General features: G+C 37.7%; 1 protein-coding gene across 1 annotated transcript in view; it reads left to right on the forward strand.

Moving 5' to 3' along the window:
* The window catches only part of LOC309558726 (titin-like), a 320308-nt gene that overhangs the window by 112973 nt on the left and 191085 nt on the right, over positions 1 to 16250 (forward strand). Inside the window, exons 77-98 of the mRNA XM_082261775.1 lie at positions 9 to 287; positions 379 to 666; positions 825 to 1103; positions 1212 to 1490; positions 1580 to 1858; positions 1976 to 2263; positions 2389 to 2676; positions 3427 to 3708; positions 4370 to 4648; positions 4764 to 5045; positions 5828 to 6106; positions 6831 to 7118; positions 7206 to 7484; positions 8274 to 8552; positions 9451 to 9729; positions 9936 to 10223; positions 10315 to 10602; positions 12541 to 12831; positions 12919 to 13206; positions 14463 to 14555; positions 14642 to 14924; positions 15010 to 15193. Coding sequence (XP_082117901.1) covers positions 9 to 287; positions 379 to 666; positions 825 to 1103; positions 1212 to 1490; positions 1580 to 1858; positions 1976 to 2263; positions 2389 to 2676; positions 3427 to 3708; positions 4370 to 4648; positions 4764 to 5045; positions 5828 to 6106; positions 6831 to 7118; positions 7206 to 7484; positions 8274 to 8552; positions 9451 to 9729; positions 9936 to 10223; positions 10315 to 10602; positions 12541 to 12831; positions 12919 to 13206; positions 14463 to 14555; positions 14642 to 14924; positions 15010 to 15193 — 5942 coding nt within the window. The remainder of the gene's footprint in view (positions 1 to 8; positions 288 to 378; positions 667 to 824; positions 1104 to 1211; positions 1491 to 1579; positions 1859 to 1975; positions 2264 to 2388; positions 2677 to 3426; positions 3709 to 4369; positions 4649 to 4763; positions 5046 to 5827; positions 6107 to 6830; positions 7119 to 7205; positions 7485 to 8273; positions 8553 to 9450; positions 9730 to 9935; positions 10224 to 10314; positions 10603 to 12540; positions 12832 to 12918; positions 13207 to 14462; positions 14556 to 14641; positions 14925 to 15009; positions 15194 to 16250) is intronic.

The raw sequence follows: 16250 nt of genomic DNA on the forward strand, positions 1-16250 counted from the left end.
TGTTTCAGAACCAGCAAGAATAGTGGAGAAGCCAGAACCAATGAGAGTCACAGCTGGTGATACCTGTTCTCTTGAGTGTACCATTGCTGGCTCTCCTGAGTTAATAACTAAGTGGTATAAAGATGCCAGGGAGATAAGGAGTGATCATAAGTACTCCATTACCTTCTCCAACAAGAGATCAACGCTTAAGATTCTCTCTGCTGACAGGGGAGATAGCGGGGCATACACTTTCGAAGTTATGAATGATGTTGGTGAAAGCAGCTGTACGGTCTCAGTTGATGTTCTTGGTTAGCACAATTTTTTTTCATGACTTAACATTTTAGATATTTATATATGATAGGTATCTGGTTTCACTTATAGCATACTGTCCTCCTACAGATCGTGCCATACCACCATCTTTCACCAGAAAAATGAAAGATACCAACAGTGTCTTGGGATCTTCTACACGCTTGGAATGCAAAGTTTCTGGCTCTCTTCCCATTTCTGTCTCTTGGTACCAAAACGGCAACAAAATTGTTAGCAGTAACAAATATGATATCACCTTTGTAGACAATACCTGCGCCATAACAGTGAACTCACTGGGGGCTGCAGATGTCGGAACCTATACATGTGAAGCCGCAAATGTGGCAGGAACTGATGAATGCAGTGCATCCCTTACAGTCCAAGGTTGGTAGAAATTGTAATCTTGATGAAAAAACATTCCTTTAAAGCTGCTATTGCATACCACATTTCTTACTTCTTCTTCTAACAATCTTTGTCTTGAACTTGCAGCTTTTAGAGAGAGTTTATCTAATGTTTTCTCAATATCATTGCTTTGTATTTAGAACCACCTTCTTTTGTGAGGAAACCTGATCCGCAAGAAGTGTTACCAGGCTCAAATGTTACCTTTACCAGTGTGATTAAAGGAACACCACCGTTTAAGGTTAATTGGTTTAGAGGAAGCAGTGAACTGGTGCCAGGACCTAACTGTAATATCTCCTTGCAAAATTCATTTGCTGCATTGGAGTTGTACAATGTAGATTCAATACAGAGTGGTGATTATACTTGCTTGGTAAGCAATGATGCTGGCAAAGACTCATGTACAACACATCTTCTTGTGAAAGGTTAGTTGTACCACTAGCAAGTGTTTTACAATTAGTTCATATTTTCAACCATAATATAATATGGTTCATACTCATGTAAATAATATTTTCTTTGCAACACTTCAATAGCTCCAGCAACATTTGTGAAGAAACTGAATGACACTAGTGTTGAATCAGGCAAAGCTATCACTTTGGAATGCACATATGTGGGTTCTCCAACCATTGTGGTAACATGGAGAAAGAACGGTAGAGAAATAAGCCAGTCAGAGAGGTGTAGCATAACCACCACGGAAAAATCATGCCTGCTGGAAATTTTTAATGCCGCACAGGAGGATGATGGAGAGTACATATGCCAGGTGGCAAATGAAGCTGGTCAAGACACATGTAGTGCCTTTTTATCCATCTTAGGTTTGTACTTATTTAGGTGACTATAATAAAACATAGGATTTTTGCTAAATGTCTTTTAATTATTCTTATTCCAATTCTTTGTTCTTTAGAATCACCTTATTTCATTTCACCTCTGGAACCAGTGGAGGTTACCATTGGAGAATCGACATCTTTACAATGTCAAGTAGGAGGAACACCAGAAATTAAAGTGTCTTGGTACAAGGGAGACACTAAACTAAGGTCCACCCCTGCTTACAAAATGCAGTACAAAAATAACGTTGCCACATTAGTTTTCAACAAGGTGGAAAAGACAGATAGTGGTGAATATATCTGCAAAGCAGAAAATGTAGTTGGATCTGCCTCTTCCAGTGCTCTTTTCACTGTGCAAGGTGAAATTAACATCTTTACAACCACTCTTACACACTATGCAAGATTTTTTTGCATTGGGGGAAAAACTGCTTTGGGTTTGAAAAATTCTTCTGACAATAAACCTTATTTTTTTACAGAGCGTAAGGTGGCACCTTCATTTGCAAGGAAAGTTAAAGATGTTCAGGAAACTATTGGCTTACCTGTTACTTTTGACTGTCGAATAAATGGTTCAGAACCAATTGAGGTTTCTTGGTATAAGGATGGTGTTCTTTTGAGAGATGACAATAATGTGCAAACTTCATACATAGACAACATTGCTACTCTTCATATTTTGAGCACTAGTGTTGACCACCTTGGTCAGTATTCTTGCACAGCTTCAAATCCGATTGGTTCTGCATCTTCCAGCGCTAAACTTATCCTCACAGGTTTGTTAAATTATGAGTGCCATTGCTTTCCATTATTTTCTTTTCATTTTTATTTTTTTTAATACCAAAGAAGAACTTTTTTTTACAAACATATAGACATAATCTTAATTATCTTTCACTTTCAGAACCCAAATCAGCTCCTGTCTTTGACATAAAACCTGAATCTACGAATGTTCCTCTTGGCGAAGCTGCCATTTTCGAGTGCCATGTCACTGGGACACAGCCAATTAAAGTCTCCTGGGCAAAAGACAACAGAGAAATTCGGCCCGGAGGAAATTACAAGATTACTTTCACAGAAAACAGAGCGCACTTAAAGATCCTGAAAGTCAGTAAAGTCGATGCTGGTAATTACACATGCTATGCCAGTAATGAAGTTGGAAAAGACTCCTGCTCAGCCTCTCTTGATGTGCAAGGTAAAGCTACAATAGAATATTAGTTTTCTTAATGTGTCAAACATGTTATTCTTTTCTTGGGGCTTGTGAAATAGCATTCTTCTAGAGTAAACGTAGTACAGTATTTCTCAATATTTTCCTAATGTGATATGTGTGATTCTCTTGCATTAGCTTTGCTAATAATATTTTACAGGATAGAGGCTTAATTGACAAAAATCAGTCTTCAGCTTGCAGACAAACATTGGTTGATAAACAGATAAACAAATATTTGCAGATAAACAAAGGCTGCATTGTTCATCAGTTGCACTCATAAAAATATAATTTCTTTTTAGGTCCTGTGCATATTTTAATTTGTTAGCCTGATATATATATATATATATATATACACTCACTGGTCTTGCAGAGGGGGAAGATCAAAAACAGCAGTGTTTTTATTGTCAACATTTTGATGAAGCTCAGTCCATCTTTCTTTCCTCTGCAAGACCCATGAGTGCCTCTAAACCAGTTTTGGATTTATATGGATTTCTTTGTGGGTGAGCACCTGGGCATTTACTTCAAGCATAGAGTGCCGTGGCTACCCTTTGATCTATACATCTATATATAATATTTAGGTCTACATATTAGTCATAATCATTGTTACCTTAATTGAGGAGTACAGGCATTAATGATCTCTGATCACAAAATAATTAACGTGGCATGATTCAAATGTTTACACTAAGCCTTCATGTCCACTATTGAACATGCTAATTATATTTGATTTCTTTTCACAAGAACCACCACGTTTTGTAAAGAAGTTGGAGTCGTCAAAGGTCATCAAGCAAGGAGATTCTGATAGGTTTGAAAGCAAAATCAGTGGATCACCTGAGATAAGAGTTGTTTGGTTCAAGAATGATGCTGAGATCAAGCCTAGTGCTAAATATGCAATTTCCTTTGTTGACTCTGTGGCAGTGTTGGAAATAGCTGATGCCAACATTAATGACAGTGGAGACTACACTTGTGAAGCACACAATGATGCCGGCAGTGTCAGTTGCAGTGGTTCTCTAAAAGTTAAAGGTAAGAGTCATGTTTAATTTACTACAATAAATAGTTACTAAAGGAAACAGAAGGATACATAAATGTTTTTAGCCTTTATAGTTAATAGGCTGCTTCAGATTAACGATGAATATTTTCTTGTTTAGATGGATTTGTGATATGATATATACAAAGTCACTTCCCTCATTAAATGAAAATGCTATCTTAGAAAAAGCCCTTAATTTACATGTATAGTATGGGGAAAGTGTCTTAATCTGCCCTGTCCTCTGTTTTAAATGTGTTCCTTCTTTAGCCAAATGATTAAAAAGCAGAATTAAAAGCCCCATAGCTGATAGGCAGATACTTTACTTTTTGTAAAAGGTTAGGAGCTAAGCCCTTATTTATATATCTAAAGCAGTGACAAAAGGCTGTCACGGGAAGGACATATTTTTTTTATATTTGCTGTGAAACGAAAGTCTAGCTACACCTTCTCTATAGTTTGCAAGAGACATGATGGTTGTTCCGACTAGAGGAAACAACTAAGTCTTAGTAGTTACGCTGAAGCTTAGTTGCAGTAAAGAAGTTAGTTAAAATACATTTCTAGCAACTAGGAAGTAAGATATTCCTCCTGAGTAATGCTAGTTTGCAGCAATCATATTCATTAAAAATAGATTCATAAAATGTATCCCCTTTTTTATTACAGAGCCTCCTGTCTTTATTGCAAGGCCAGAACCTGTGCTAACATTAAAAGGACTTGATGTAACTCTTAAATGTCAGCTGAATGGCACACCTCCATTTGAAGTTTCCTGGTTTAAAGACAGAAGGGAGATTAAGAGTAGTAAGAAATTTAAGATCATAACAGAAAACTACCTTGCCTCAATACATATCCTTAAAGTAGATGCTGGTGACATTGGTGAATATCAATGCAAAGCAGTGAATGATGTCGGAAGTGACACCTGCTTATGTTCAATTAAGCTTAAAGGTTTGTATAGTTCAGTTGTTTTAAATAATTTTTTTGTAAAATCATGCAAAAAAATATCAGTTTCATTGTTTGTGTTTTCTATGGTTTTTAAAAAGCATTACATTTTTTTCTACAGAACCTCCAAGATTTGTTCAGAAACTTGAGAACTTTATTTCAGTGGTTGGAGAGCCAGCTCAGCTTCAAGCTGTGGTCGATGGCACCCCACCCATCACTGTTGCATGGCTCAAGGACAAGGAAGAGGTCATTAGAGAAAGTGAAAACATCACTTATTCATTTGTCGATAGCATTGCAACTCTTAACTTCGCAAGTACTAAACCAGAGAATACAGGAAAATACACATGTCAGATCAAGAATGAAGCTGGTGCACAGGAAAGCTTTGCCAGCCTATCAGTGCTAGGTCAGTATCACTTCAGTAAAGAACTTTTTCATTTTAACTTAATGAAGTCTTTATTGTATTTCCCTCATCATTGTAATTTTAGTTTATATTGTTGAACTCAGGAGAACAAAAGAATGTATTGTGGTAGACTATTTGAAACTTGTTACTGAAAAGCAAAGCAAAAATGGCAACTGCTATAATCAATTTACAAGTCACAAAAGTGTGCATAGGCATGGAAACAATAAGAAAAATTTCCAAGCAGATTTTCTATATAGTCAGCACAAAACAAATTGGAATATGTTTCAATAATGTACATTAAATACATAGGTTTTGTTGCATACATTTTCAAATTTACTGTACATATAGCCATACTGCTATACCAAAGTACTTCTAAAATGTATGGTACCTTATTTTAATTTAAATGAGATCATAGCTTGGGATGTACTGTATATTGCAATAAACTGAAAGAAGGCATGCCTTGGAGAAAGCTGCTACTCCTTAAAGGTACACATACACACCACAAGCCCAAACGTGCTTGGTTGAAGAGTCTGTGTGTATATTCTCCAAATCCAACAAAGCAATGAAAAAATGATAACCACTCAAATTAACTAGTAAAAGCAAGGTGCTTGTGTGAAGGGCAATAATTGTTTACTTTAGTCTTTATTAGTGGGTAGTGTCTATGTATATATACTGTATTGTGTGTCTTGTATATATTTATGAGAATGGTGAAAACAGCAAATAAATACTATACAATGCAAATTAATTTAAAGTCTTTTTATTATATGCTCACCACTGTGTTTCAGAGCCTGCAATAATTGTTGAAAAGCCACAACCAACAAAGGTCACTGCAGGTGATTCTTGCACCCTGGAGTGTACTGTTAGTGGAACCCCAGAGTTGATAACCACCTGGTTTAAAGATGGAACAGAACTGACAAGTGATGAGAAATATAAGGTTAGCTTCTTTGGCAAAGTTGCTAGCCTGAAAATTCTTTCCACTGGAACAGATGACAGCGGGGAATATGTGTTTGAGGTGAAGAACAATGTTGGCAAGAGCAGCTGTACAGCCACTGTTGATGTCTCAGGTTGGTAATGCAATGTGCTTTATTACAATTCTATCTATTGTCTACTCTTTGTTTCTGCCAAGCTGATTAATAGGGCTAGTTTTCGGTTGTATTGCATTATGTGTACACATTCAGCCTTGCACCCTTTACCCGTGAAAAAAAAAAACATATTTTCTTTGTATTAATCCAAATAGATATTGACTTCAAGAAAAGCAGACTTGCACATAGGGATCCTTCCTGGCCTTTCATATACCTATTGGTTTAATATCTATTAACTTAATGATGGAAAATCATAACAACAAATCTGTGGTTCTTTAATCAGTCTATATTTCCAGATTTCTATGATCCAGCGCACTAAAACTGGGGTGCAAACATTTGCTACCTACCCTCAGCCTTACCTTTTTGCTCTTCCCTCTGGTATGCACTAAAAAAGCCATTTTAATACTCTGAAAAAATGTGTAAAGTGAGGGATTGGACAAGCAGCAGCCATTATCAATATTTTTTGTGATGTAGAACAAGAAGTTTTTGTAAAGTTGAGGCCCCTCTAAATTTTGCCAGTGACAGACAATGAACTATGATTCAGGCTTCAGCTGAACCACATTAGAGTCTTGCTGTCTATATGGATGTTCAAGATTGCATTTCACAAAGTATTAATAGGGTTAAATAAGGTTAAAATAGGCACTCAAGCTTTTGGCTTCAATTTAAAGCATTTTCTGTAATAACTTTTTTATTTTCTACTTCTCAGACCGAATTATTCCTCCATCTTTCACAAGAAAACTAAAGGAAACATATGGCTTACTTGGGTCAACAACCTCCATGGAATGTAAAGTATCTGGATCTCCACCCATTTTAGTTTCTTGGTCTTTCAATGGCAGTGAAATTGTCAGTGGAGACAAGTACCAGAGTGCCCTTACAGACAACACTTGCACACTAAAAGTCAGTGATCTAACACAATCAGATACTGGAAAATATTCATGCCATGCTACCAACGTTGCTGGATCTGATGAATGCAGTGCTGTTTTGTCTGTTAAAGGTTAGTTTGATAAGGAGTACATGAATCCTAATGATTTTAATGTCTGCATTCTCAGCTCTGCTTTTAATTAAAATGTTTGCTTTTTAGAGCCACCATCATTTGTGGAGAAGCCAGAACCTGTGGAAGTCCTCCCAGGTGCCACAGTTTCTTTTGCTGGAGTGATTCGTGGAACTCCACCATTCAAAATTTCTTGGTATAAAGGAAGTGATGAAATCTTGCCAGGAAGTAACTGCAATATTACACTAACCGAGTCCCTGGCAGTTTTGGAGCTTTACAATGTCAATAGCCTACAAAGTGGGGAATATTCTTGTCATGTCAGTAATGATGCTGGAAAGGACTCATGCTCTACTCAACTTTTTGTTAAAGGTTCGTTCATTAAATATAAATAGTAGTAATGTGTTAAAAACATCAGCACAATGAACAACATGGCATCCATTAATAAAAGTAATGTTATACAGTAATTTAGAGAGAAAGTGTGAACTTACGAAATTTGTAATCGTGTTACATTTACCTGTGGTACATGCTTTTTTTTTTGGCTTATTTTTCAACTTGGTACAGCTGCACTTTAGGGATTCCTGATTTGAATCTGGTTAAATGTGTTTTAATCTGTGTATCAGTTGAAAAACTGTTTTTAGTTGGCTTAGACACTACAGCTCCCATTGTTCTGCTTCCCCCTACATCAACATCACAGCTCTAGTTATGAAAGACATCAGTGCTGGTGTCATATCTCGTCCTCATCTACTTTTGTCCACTCACAAAACCCACAGCTGCAGCTTCATTGTATTACCTGCATTTTTGAAGTGGAGAAAAGGCAACCATAGATGGGGCAAATACATAACAACATTGAGGTCTATCATACCTGCAGCACTTGGGTTGTTGGGGGAGTGGAAGTACAGAGAAAGCTGTATCCAACTCGATTAAAAGCCCATTTTAAACTATACAGACAAAGAAATACTGAATTGACGCAAGACAGAGGTAACCAGCTACAACCCCTCCAAAGGTATTCATATAGTGACATCCATAGTTCAGCTTTAGGTTAGCCAAGACGTTTTTTTAAAATTTAACTCAGATTTTTCCATTAGATCATGCATAAATCTGCAGTTATACTCAATAAATATGCTCATGATTCCTTTAAAATTTTGTTTTCATTTCTAGAACCTGCTGCATTTGTGAAGAAACTCAATAACTATCAGACAGATACTGGCAAACCGATTATTCTTGAGTGCTCTTATATTGGAACTCCTCCAATATATGTGACATGGAAGAAGAATGGTGTTGAGGTGTCTCAGTCTGAACGCTGCAGCATTACTACAACAGACAAATCTTGTATACTGGAATATTCCAGCTGCACAAATGATGATGATGGCGTATATACTTGCCATGTAGAAAATGAAGTTGGACATGATACCTGTCAAGCAGCAGTAAAAGTTTCAGGTATGTAGTGTGTACTGTATCTAGTTTTACCTGTTGAATGAATGGGCAATCATTAGAAACTCTGTTATATTTAAACTTTAGAACGAATGGGAAAATATTTTAACTTTTCTCTATATGTCCCCCCTCTCTCTCTTTATGTTTTCTGGACAGGAAGTGAGTAGAATTTCTCCTTTAGCAGCAATAAAAGTATCTTTTTTAGAGTAGAGTTGGTAATGGTAGAGGATTAGAACATCTCTCAGGTTTTTATCTCAGTTTTGGGAGATTTTTCTTACTACATACTTCAAATTTTAAAGTGGTTGTAAATGATCACCTTGTAAAACAACAAATTCAGCTTGAAATAGAAAGGAAAGGCAAAACGTTTGTGTATAGATATACAAAAAAACATTATACATTTCTTTTTTCCCCCTTTTTTAAAAAAAATTGATCACATTCCCTCTGTTCTTAGCTGGAGGAGGAGAAGCAGCAGCACACTGAGCTTCCCAGTGAATGGCTGTGCAGTGGGGTGTGTCAGGACAAGTCTGATAATTGGAGGAGAGCAGGCTGAGTTCCTAGCATAGCTAGAGAACTGAACCCAGTGTGTTCTTCTGCTTATCGTGGTCAGTTTTTAATAGTAAAGCAGAGGGACTGGCAGCAACACCATGATTTTACACAAAGAAAGCTATACAAAGAGAACAGGATACATTTTCATGCAAGTACATGGTACAGTAGGCACATATCAGGAATATGAAATGTTGTTGTAACAAACTTAAGTGCATACTGGTGGCATCACAGCAACATGTAGTACAAAGGGTAAGCAGATATCCTATAATTAGTATTTATAAAAGGCACCCTTTAATGTGATTTTTCTAGCATAAATTCTCTAAATTATCTATACTAACTGAGATATCTTATCTCTCAGAACCACCATATTTCATTACACCACTGGAACCAGTGCAGGTCACCGCAGGTGATGCTGCTTCATTGCAATGCCAAATTCAAGGCACACCCGAAATTAAAGTGGCATGGTACAAAGGTGATACTAAACTGAGACCAACAGATGCTTGTAAAACACACTTCAAGAACAACGTGGCTACGCTTGTTTTCACTCAAACTAATGTGCATGATTCTGGTGAATATTTATGCAAAGCAGAAAATCCAGTCGGTACTGCCTCCTCTGCTGCTCTTCTGACAGTAACAGGTAAACGTTTTGTTTTTTAAAGTTTAATAAAGTGCTTGTCAATAAATGTTAATTTTGCTTTTTCCAGGCTATTTAGTCGGTACACAATGGCAAAATATAAAGCGCATTTGCATTGTCCCGCCTAACTATTAAAGCTTCCTGCTGATAAACTAGTATAATACTATGTACAGAAACCATTCAACAATTTTTACTGCATCTTTCTGCAGAACGTATCATTCCACCTTCCTTTGCAAGAAAAGTGAAGGACATACAGGAAACTGTTGGCTTATCGGTGTCATTTGAATGTCAAATAGTTGGGTCAGAACCTATTGAGGTTTCTTGGTATAAAGATGGTGTACTTTTAAGAGATGACTATAATATTCAAACATCATATATAGATAAAACTGCTACCCTTCAGATCTTTCAAACTGACAGACACCATGCTGGGCAGTATACTTGTAAAGCTTCCAATTTTGTTGGAACTGCCTCTTCTAATGCCAAACTCATTCTGACAGGTTTGTGAGTTGTCTATTTCTATATTTTATCACCTGTGTCAGATTTATTGCAATATTTCTAACACCAATTTCCTAATTCAACCCATTTTAGAGGGTAGAAACCCACCATTTTTTGATGTAAAACCATCACCAGTGGATGTACCCATGGGTGACTCTGCAGAATTTGAGTGCCATGTGACAGGAACACATCCTATCAAACTGACTTGGATCAAAGAAAACAAAGAAATCAAAACTGGAGGAAATTACAAGGTTACCCAACTGGAGAATACAACAAAACTTACAATTATAAAGACAGACAAGGCTGATTCTGGCCAATACACATGTTCTGCCACCAATGATGTTGGAAAAGATTCTTGCAGCGTGAAGCTTAATGTACAAGGTATCATTATTTCTTTAATTTTGTTTAAATTATTAAATATTAAAGAATTATTATAATTATTATTATTAAGAATATTTAATTCTTTAATACGTTTGCATTTTTTTTCTTAAATGCACCTTAATGTGTAATGTCCTTCAAGTAATAATTTATAATGCATTACAATTTAGGCACTGCTGCAAAGTAAAAAATGTCTTTCTAGGTCGCTGTGCTGTCTGCCACTTTGCTTTACTATTACCCATCTATTGGCCGCAGCACACTCTGTAGCCAATAGAGCAGGGGTGTCAAACTTCATCACGGGCCGCATCAGCATTATTGTTGCCCTCAAATGGCCAGGTATATCTGTATGATTAGATGTCCAGAGCACCCCACGCCCCCTTACACCCTTACATGAGATGTCAAGAGCCCCCCCACCATCAGAAGTCAAGAGTCACCCACCCTTCCTTACATCACAATGCACACCCTTACCTTGTGCTGCTGCCAGGAAGAAGATGCGGGTGGATCTGGGAAGAAGTGCAGGGTCTGGAGGAGAACCAGAGGAGGTCTGGAGTCAGCTTCCAGAGTCTGCTAAATGCTGAGACCATGGGAAGCAGAGGCAAGGTGGTGCTGTGGCTGCACAGAGAGGTGCAGGATTTGTAGGAGGAGTTCTGCCCTCCTCTCTGCTGCTGACTGCTAAAAAGGGGGGTGGGAAAAGACGAGCCTTTCTGCAGCTGCACGAGGAGTGCAGAATCTGGCAAAGGAGTTCTGTCCTCTCTTCTGCCGACTACAGAGACAAGGAGGGGTAGAGATAAGGGGGGTGCCGCAGCTGCAGCAGAGGTGCGAGGGCCATGTGAAATGACCTGGGGGCCGCATTCGGGCCACGGGCCTTGTGTTTGACACCTGCAATAGAGGGTAAAGGAAACAAGAAAGAGCTGGCAGCACTGTGATCAGGAGAGTTCTGGTTACTATGTATTCCATTGAAACACATAATCTCAAAGATAAATTTGGGGCTGTATAAAAAAAGTAATACTGCACTGTGTTCAGACATTGGTGGTTACTTGCACTATCACATACATATGTAGCCAGTGTCACCAATCTTGTTTACAAAAAGCAAATAGACTGTTCACATTTTAAGAGAATTTTTACATTACAAAGGTATTTTCCCTTAGCTTAGGGAGTGTGGAGAAAATTCAGTTTTCAGACAATATCCAAACACACGGAAGGAAAAAAAAACCAATATTTTTGCTTGCACATGATTGGACAAGGGAAGTCAGCTGAGCTTCAACTCATTCACTCAGATAAGAAAAAAATACTTTGCAAAGTGAAAATTCCCTTGCATCCTGTTAGCCTTTAGTAAATCAACCCCATTGTCTCTAACAAAATGGCACAATTTAATATTAGCATGTGTGTCACGTGACCCTTATACTGAGAAACCTTCAAATTCTGTTCCTCAACAAGGAAAATAAAGCTGAAGCCACATACAAAAATTATGATTTTGGCAGTCCTTAGGCTAATACATTGTAAGTTTACACCCTGTGTTTTTGTTTCCAATGTGTATTAACATCCTAGCTGTTACCAATGATTCTGTTATAGTAAGCAGTGGAATGATCATTTCTGTAGCTACACAAAAAGTCTTAATGAACTAATCAGTGACTAGTTATATATTAAAAGGGAGTCAACCAATTTAACTCCAGGTTTCAGGATTATTTTTGATTCATGTACCTCAATGGTGAAGGGAAAAAGTATTGATAATGCTAGGTATAGAAGGAGGGGCTAAAGTCAGCAGCAAAAGGTGGTCATAATAGCTTTTTCTGCTTGGGTCAAATTAAACACCAACCAATTCTTTGGAGATTGGCGTCTTGTGTTTGTGTAACGAAAGCCAACCATTTGTTCAATAGACCTCATAAATAAAGTTTATTTTTTTATTATATGCATTTATAATATTTATATCTTCATATACAGAACGGAAAGTGCCTCCAAGTTTCACTAAAAAGCTTTCTGAAACTGTTGAGGAGACAGAAGGCAGCTCATTCAAACTGGAAGGTCGTGTTGCTGGCTCCCAGCCATTAATTGTTTCTTGGTTGAGAAATAACCAGGAAGTCCACCAATCAGTTAACAGTGAAATCTCTTTCAAGAACAATGTGGTGCTCCTTCAAATTAAGAAGTCCACCCAGGAAGATGCTGGACTATATACTTGCAAGGTGTCAAATGATGCTGGAAGTGCACTCTGCACTTCTTCAGTACTTATCAAAGGTTTGTTTTTAAGTTTTGTCAAATATTTTAAAAAAAAAAACAAAATGTGTAACTTTAATTAAACAAAAGTTGTTGCCTTTTTTTCAGAACCTAAGAAACCTCCAGTATTTGATGTTCCTCTATCACCTGTAACTGTCGCAGAAGGAGAGGGCTTACAGCTTAGCTGCCATGTTGAAGGATCTCAACCAATCAGGATTCAGTGGCTCAAGAGTGGACGTGAAATCAAGTCTTCAAATACTTGCAGTGTCACCTTTGTTAGAGGAACTGCAACATTAGAATTGAAAGCAGCTGCTAAAGGAGATGCTGGAGATTATGTGTGCAAAGCCACCAACTCTGCAGGAAGTGAATCAACAACATCTAAAGTCACAATTAAAGGTACAAAATACAATAAAACAAATATGACATAAAACCTTTCACTGTGCATCAAAGGTCATAAGCATTTATAAATAGCATTTAAAGTTTTCTTTCCATAGGTGATCATAAATAAATCTGGAAACAAAATTCATATTACAATTTTTTAATTTTAAAGATTTATTTTTATCTTCTGCTGACCGGTGGGCATAGAATATATAGTAAACCTGTTATCAAAATTTTGACAACCAAATCTCAATGATAAGAAAGTCTCTTAACCCCACCAATACCCAACAGCCTTTTAACAGGGTTTTTATTCCAGAAGGTGGAGGCGGGCTTCCCGATGAAGTGACATCTATGACTGTCTGTCACATTGGTCATATTATTGAAAGTTCCTGATAGCAAACAACAGCTGGGAACTATTCATGACATCTCTTCACTGTGCTTTTAGTGTGCAGTGAGCATGTTCTCAGAACAGAATGGAGGTTTCCCACGTAGGCACACATATGAGGAGATTGGGTATTAAGACCTAGCCATCCTGCCAGTGCATATAGCTATCAAAAACAGGTTAAAGTGTATGTGTACAGGAAAACAACCTCCTGCACTTGAATTTGGTACTTAGAGCATGGTTGGTTTTCCACTCTTCTGATCTATGGTCTGGCGCTGTGATGCCTTTCCACCCTCTTAGGACTGTGGGCATCTCTTCCAATGCAGCACTAAAAAACAACAGACAGAGGGTGCCTATTGCCTTTGTTTACACTTTATTAGTAAATAAAAGCAAGTAATAAACTCAAAACTGCATAGTGTCATCAGGCATGTCAAATACTCAAGATTCAACTGTCGCCAGATCTGCAAAGCTTAGCTTGTAGCACAAGAAGACCCTTCAGCAATGTCTGAAGTCTGGCTTATATACAAAACGACTGCACCATACGAACAAAGTAGGTCATTCCCACATGGGATGGGGGTTGGTCACATAAAATATGATCACCCTCTTTAAGTGTCATTAACAAACTTATATTTACATAATCTCAAATCCGTCTTACCATCAGTCAATTTTGCGTTGACTAGCTCTCATTACAACTCAATAATGTAGGATTTCCACTTTCCAAGGCTTTCTGCTTCGATGACAATGGTGACAAGGATCAATTCAGGTGTGAACCTGCCCAGCAGGGACACCGTAAAAAGGTCTAACCCTTCCTCACTCAATCCAAAATCCAAAGTTTTGCCTTTGCATACAATATTATTTTTAATTTAGAAAACAACAATTTTCTTTTATTTAGAAAAAGCACCTGCAGCAGCACCTGTGAAGAAAGCAGCAATCGAAGGAAAGTTATTCTTTGTCTCTGAACCAGGCAGCATAAAAGTTGCAGAGAGTAAGTTTTTGTTTATAATTGTGAGTTCAACCAATCCTACCACCATTCCACTGCTCACTATCAATAACGTTGTACTATTCTTTCAGAGGGCACTGCAACATTCATTGCTAAAGTCGGAGGGGATCCAATTCCTAATGTCAAATGGATGAAGGGTAAATGGCGGCAGATCAATCACGGCGGCCGCATTGTGGTTCAGCAGAAAGGAGATGAAGCCAAACTGGAAATCAAAGATATCACCAAGACTGATTCTGGACAGTACAGATGTGTGGCTATCAACAAACATGGTGAAATTGAGTGCAGTACTAACCTGTCAGTCGAGGAAAGGAAACAAGAGTCCCTTGAGGGTGACCTTAGAGCTAAACTTAAAAAGTAAATAAACACACATTAATATGTTGTAAAAAAAATAACATAAAGTACATACAAGGTGAAACTTATTTCCTAAATTTCATTTTAGGACTCCAACTAAGAAGAAGGAGGAGGAAGAAGAGAAAGCCATTGATATAATGGAACTCTTGAAAAATGTTGATCCTAAGGAGTATGAAAAATATGCCCGGATGTATGGAATCACAGATTTCCGTGGTCTTCTTCAGGCTTTTGAGCTTCTCAAAGCCAGCAGAGAGGAAGAAAGCCGCAGAATGGTATGTCTGATTCCTAATTATGATAAAGTAGTAATGTACCCAACCAATCAGTGTCAAGCACCACACCCCAAAGAAGGCATGTGGTATGTGGAAGAAAAACGGGGCTTTACTGATGCTATACAACTCCACTCAGTATAATACTTTAATAAAATCAGAGAAGAGATTACAATTCAATTCAAAACACATATGATTTCTACAATTCAAAATGTAGAAAATTACCCCTCTCAATAGAAAGGGCTCCCTCTCTCCCACAGATTCATTGCATACATAGTATACCCAAGAATGTGTCAGAGGGCTGAGCTGTTACCGACGTGTTTTGCCTGTATGGCTTCCTCAGGGGCATCAAATGAAAGGGTTCACACAAAGGGGTGACTATAAAGAGAAAAAGAACAGAACACACTAATACAAGATTATATTCATATTATTTTAACACGGTCAAAATACTATTCATTCACATCCCAACAGTAGTTATTTCCCATGTATACCTATCAGGATATTTACTTACACAAAACACATAGATTAGTGGTTTCAGAGGGGGTATCGGATACTTATCTTGTCCAAGGCTTGATGATCTACCAGAATGACTGTAAATATAGGCCTTATACGACAAAGGGATGGAACCACAGGGTATAATCACATCCAATATATAGAGGAAGAGAGGGAGGGAATCCACCCAAAACCATGCGTCCGACCCAATCAAGGAGGGAAGGCAATGGATACTTGTATGCATTACCAGGTTTCTATATAGAAAACAATAAATCCATGGGGGAACATACCCCCAGGGAGGATTCAGTCAATGTATCTCCTATAACAAGTTACATATATTCATCAGTCACTCATAAAGGGTACTTGAAGACATACCTTATCCTCCACACACAGGATCCTAATATCAGAAGTGCTCTGTGCTTAAACCCAGCAGAGTTCAACATACACCTATCCAAGTAAACAAAAGATAAATTGTCTCTAGACAGGGACACAATGCACTAGATACATCCATCGTATCAGATCATGTATCTGAGATGATGGATGTATCGGCCCTCCGACACATTCATGGGTA

Source organism: Pelophylax lessonae (assembly GCF_965119305.1).
Source record: "Pelophylax lessonae genome assembly, chromosome: 6".
Classification (NCBI taxonomy): domain Eukaryota; kingdom Metazoa; phylum Chordata; class Amphibia; order Anura; family Ranidae; genus Pelophylax; species Pelophylax lessonae.